A 4,350-nucleotide genomic window follows, 5' to 3' on the forward strand; every position below is an offset into this window, starting at 1 on the left:
AATGCTTTCCTTGCTTCCTCTCATATTCATAGCCCCTTTTCTTGCTTTTTGTATATATTCATTTTTATTTATGTGTATGTGTGTCCTATGTTTTGGGAGATGGGAGACAGCAGTTACAGGCAGGTGGGAATTGCCTGATGTGGGTGCTGGGGACCAAGTTCAGAGTACTTTGAGCAGTAAGCATTCTTACCTGTGGGGCCATCTCCCCAACCCCAAAGCACTTTTTTCCCTGTAATTACTATTGTTACATATATACAAATGTATACATATATGAATATAACTTGTTGAGTTTGCATATAATTTCAGGTCTGAATACTTGGTACTAGACAAACATCAGAGGCTCAATCCTTTTTATTCTGTTCTCATGATTCCTTAATTGCCTATAGTTATTCCTTTAGAGTTGGAGTCACATGGATGATCTTTGTTAATCTCAGTGAGTTACAAACCTAAACCCACAGACATGACTGTGTCATGGGGATTGTGAGGAGAGTCTAGGATATACAGGGATGGTAGGGAGATGAGAGGGGTTAAGAATGTTCAGTATGCATGGAATACATATAAGAAAATATAAAAAAAATCAAGCTGCAGTCTGTGACCAGGTGTACAAACTGAATGAGATGTTTGTCATTCAGTAGGTTGCTGTGAGCAATCTGCACTGTGACTCTGAGCTCACACTGGGGCTCTGGGGCACGATATATTATATGAGAAGTGCTGATCTGCTTCTGCCATCTCAGGTCCCTTTGGGCAAGGTGAAGAGAAGTGGATACACTTCTAAGATGAAGTGACAGCTTGGTAGAGAGGCTGGATCAGGAGATGTAGAAGGATCTTGAGAGAACAGCAGATTCTGTAGGACATCTTTAGAGAAATGGTTAGAGTGGGATGTAAGGGCCTTTGATCTCCCCTTTTGAAGTCTGATATTTTTGAAGAATTTAGAAAGAGAAGACCCCCTTATCAGACATGGCTTTCCAGGACTGACAGGTACTGGCTTTTACACATGCTGTTGTGATGGGGTTGGCGCACAGGTAAGATGCACAAGCTTTGTGAGAAGTAGCTGAAGATAGCTACCATGAGATGAAGACTGTGAAGAGGACGATGATGCAGGAACATGTTTTAAGGTATGCATTCATGGAAGAAAATGATGCCAGGTTGAACCTGAACACAGATTTCTTTATTAAGACTCAGATAGTTGCACCTCAAGATGTTAAACACCGAGCCAGACACAGGTCTTGTCTTCTAGGGTTGTTGAAGGAGTTTTATTGTTTTCTTAATCCAAGGTATAAAGCTGGATATTCTGGTGAATACCTGAGGAAGTTGTCCAGTACAGTGGGGTCGGCTGACAATGCCCTGGGCCACATTGTCACACACAAAGGGTCCTCCAGAATCTCCCTGTAGGGAGAAAAAGGAGAAGTCTTAGTAAATATCCTATTGCCTCTTTCTAGACTAGTTTTCTCCATGTTATTCTCTGACCCCACTAAGGCATGTGTTTTCAGGTGGGAAAGGCTCAGTGCCACCATTGCTTTTGGTACTGAACTCTGTGACTCACTAGAGTGTCTGTGCTTGGCTGTGTCCTTTCTTCAGTTTAGCTAGACTTAGCGCTCCTGTTTTCCCATGCTGTAAAGACAAGACTGGCTGAGGGAAAATGCTAGATCCCTGTATGTTGACCACTACATATACTCTAGACTAGCAGTGGTTTTACAGTGGGAGAAGACCCGGTTGTGTGTTCGTAGAATAGCTCTGTTTAGGTAAACATTTGAAGATGACTATGTCCTTACCTCACCAGTAGCTCTTGTCTCCTTGGGATTTCCCACACAGAGCTGGGTAGAGTTGTTGTAACTTTCGAGGATTTGGCACTTCTGGCTATTTTGAACTTCTAGGTTTAGTTCCTGAAGTCTGTCAGACAGACTACAGTTGGGCAGTTCACCCCAGCCTGACACTGTGCACACCTGGCCAGGTTTCACCCAGTCCTGGCTTTTTGGCAGGGCGATGGTCTTCACAAAACTATTGAGTTGAGCTCTGCGTTCCAGCTGGTAAGAAAGATGAAGAATAGTGGTTCAGGTCTGGCCCTCTTAGCAAGCTTAATCAGGAAATAGGTTGCCTTTATCTTTCCCACTTATAAAGCCCCCACTACCCTCCCGCCCTATTCCCCTGCCATAGGACCAATAGATCAGCCACCAAGAGAACACTGGAATGATACACTCGTAATCTGTGGGAGTACAGCAGAGGTCAGTAAAATGGTACCTTTAGTAGCATGATGTCATTAACCAGTGTTATGCCATTATAGTCCTCGTGAGGTTTGGCTTTATGAACAGGAATGATCTGGATGTTTTTCTGTTCCCTGATATTGTGAGCACCCAATGTTACACTCATTTTTCTGTGAAAATAAGATGGATTAAGTACAAGGTAGCAGCAATGAAGTAGTGTCTGAAATGCAGGTTGAGGGCTCAGCCTAAGGCAGAGATTGGTTGAGTCAAATAGCAAGGAATTTAGGGAAACATTGTGTCTTCAGTTAACTCCCCAATCACTCTGACCCTTCACTGAAACCATATGTCCCTGTATTTCACAATCACTTTAGGTCAAATGTATATGGTCAGGTTGTTCTTAACCTTTAGTTGTATATGATTAGGAAGAGCCAAGATGTGTTGTTATTTGTCAGTCCCAGGCAAGAAGACCCAGTTGCTTCTCCTTACCTTCCAAGACAGTGAGCTGCTGTCATTATGATGTCCTTTTCCACCAGGAAACCACCACAGCGGTGGATGTACGAGTTTCTATCATAATATTTTATGAATGCCATGTAGGGTCGGGAATGGGGTTTGGATTCTGTACCCAAAAAGATTTCTCCTGAAACAGAAAACTTGTTCTGAACCTCTGTGCTCAGGAAAACTGCAACAATTCCAGTGGCTGGATTAGGGACACTCCACGCCCGGAGAGTCTGTGGATGTGGCAGGGCTGGGGAAGAAAGCCTGTAGTACGGACTGTCACACAACAAGAGAGGGTGCCTGGCCTCTGAATGGGGTCATGCAGAGCTCACAGCATGCCTTCAATTTCTCCCTAGTTTTCAGTTTCTTCTTGTAGCAGTGATGGTGCCAAGACTTTTCCCTGAATCAAACTAAACCTCATGCACACATTTGGAAGAATTTAGCATACAGAGGACCTAGAATAGACTCCAGCCAACTACAGTTGATCAATAAGATCTGGGTTGTGCTTGAAGGAAGCATCCTGCACCATGGGACTTGAAAGCTCTGGCTGCCTTATGTTCCATTCTGATTCATGACGTTCTAAGAACTACTCTGAAACAAGATTATTTTATAAACAATTAAAAAAACCTTCCCAAATGTGGCACGCCAGTAGCTGGGATGAGAGTTCATAATGTAGTGTAAACTTCTGAATGGATTTGTCTTCCTAAGGCCTTGATATCCCCTCCAGGAAGAAGGGCGAACACAGGGAAATAGGGCTCACAGTGAGATGGGAAAATGGGTTAAATGATCCTGTATCAGCCTGTTTCCACCAACCTGTGGAGCAGGGATAAAGTCACCCTTTGCCGGCTCTGTAAGCTTGCGGGTAACTGTCATGGTAGACCCATATAGTTCAGAAGAACAGACACAAGATGAAAAGGGGACACCTGGAACCTGAATTGAACTGTTCTTCTAGTCTTAATGCAGACAGCGGCCGCTGCAGACATTCACTCAGTCTTAGGTTTGGCCAATTAGAACTTTGAGCCCCATTTCAACTGCATCTTTCCACTACGGTCCTATGATATTTTTATAGTTCATCCCATTTAGATGACTGAGATCTCACGTACCAGATGCCATTGAGAGTAAGCCAGTGTGATTTTGGTGCCCTATTTATCCAGTTGTAAAACTGGTGTTCAGCAACCTTCTCAGTTCAGCAGAGTGAAGTGTATCTCTTAGATATAGCCTGAGAAGGGTACTATCTAAGTGTCAGTGTGCCACATGCCAGTCCTCTAGGGAAGGGAAGCCTGCTTACCTCCATCAGTGCTGAGTGGTAGGACAGACACCAGAAAGACCAGGAGCAGGAGCATCTTCTTCAGAGGTCTGACCAGGTCTCTGTTGCCACCTGTTTACTTCTCACAACTTTTAAACCATCAGGTGAGGAAAGAGGCCCCAGGCCTGAGACCACTAACTTCCTGTGTGGTATTTAAGAGTTCTTGCAGCATCTACATGGTGAGTGTGCAGGAAGCACAGTGAATCCATTGCTGGTGAGCATGCCCACATTCCCCACAGGAATTTTGCACGCTGAGAAGGGTGGATGAACCTATTGAGGGCTTCCACACTAAGAAGTGGCAAAGTCCCCTTCTCCTGTCAGTGCTCAGGGAATTGCAGCATGGTGCTT

General features: G+C 44.3%; 1 protein-coding gene across 1 annotated transcript; it reads right to left on the reverse strand.

The window, feature by feature from the left end:
- Positions 1 to 1,233: 1,233 nt before the first annotated feature.
- On the reverse strand, positions 1,234 to 4,039 carry LOC127186865 (granzyme-like protein 2). Its single transcript, XM_051143172.1, has 5 exons — positions 3,985 to 4,039; positions 2,688 to 2,838; positions 2,239 to 2,371; positions 1,773 to 2,024; positions 1,234 to 1,386 (listed from the first exon to the last, which is right to left on the reverse strand). Exons 1-5 carry the CDS (start codon positions 4,037 to 4,039, stop codon positions 1,234 to 1,236), a joined length of 744 nt encoding a protein of 247 aa, XP_050999129.1.
- Between the last annotated feature and the right edge of the window lie 311 nt (positions 4,040 to 4,350).

The sequence above is a fragment of the Acomys russatus genome, chromosome 3 (genome assembly GCF_903995435.1).
Source record: "Acomys russatus chromosome 3, mAcoRus1.1, whole genome shotgun sequence".
Taxonomy (NCBI): Eukaryota; Metazoa; Chordata; class Mammalia; order Rodentia; family Muridae; genus Acomys; species Acomys russatus.

Bases quoted from the DNA above. Each gene is read 5' to 3' on its own strand.
- LOC127186865 (XM_051143172.1), bottom strand. From the start codon at position 4,039: ATGCTCCTGCTCCTGGTCTTTCTGGTGTCTGTCCTACCACTCAGCACT. The intron at 2,372-2,687 runs GTAAGGAGAAGC...TTATTTTCACAG, and splicing joins GCAGCTCACTGTCTTGGAAG to AAAAATGAGTGTAACATTGG. The intron at 2,025-2,238 runs GTACCATTTTAC...CTTTCTTACCAG, and splicing joins ATGACATCATGCTACTAAAG to CTGGAACGCAGAGCTCAACT.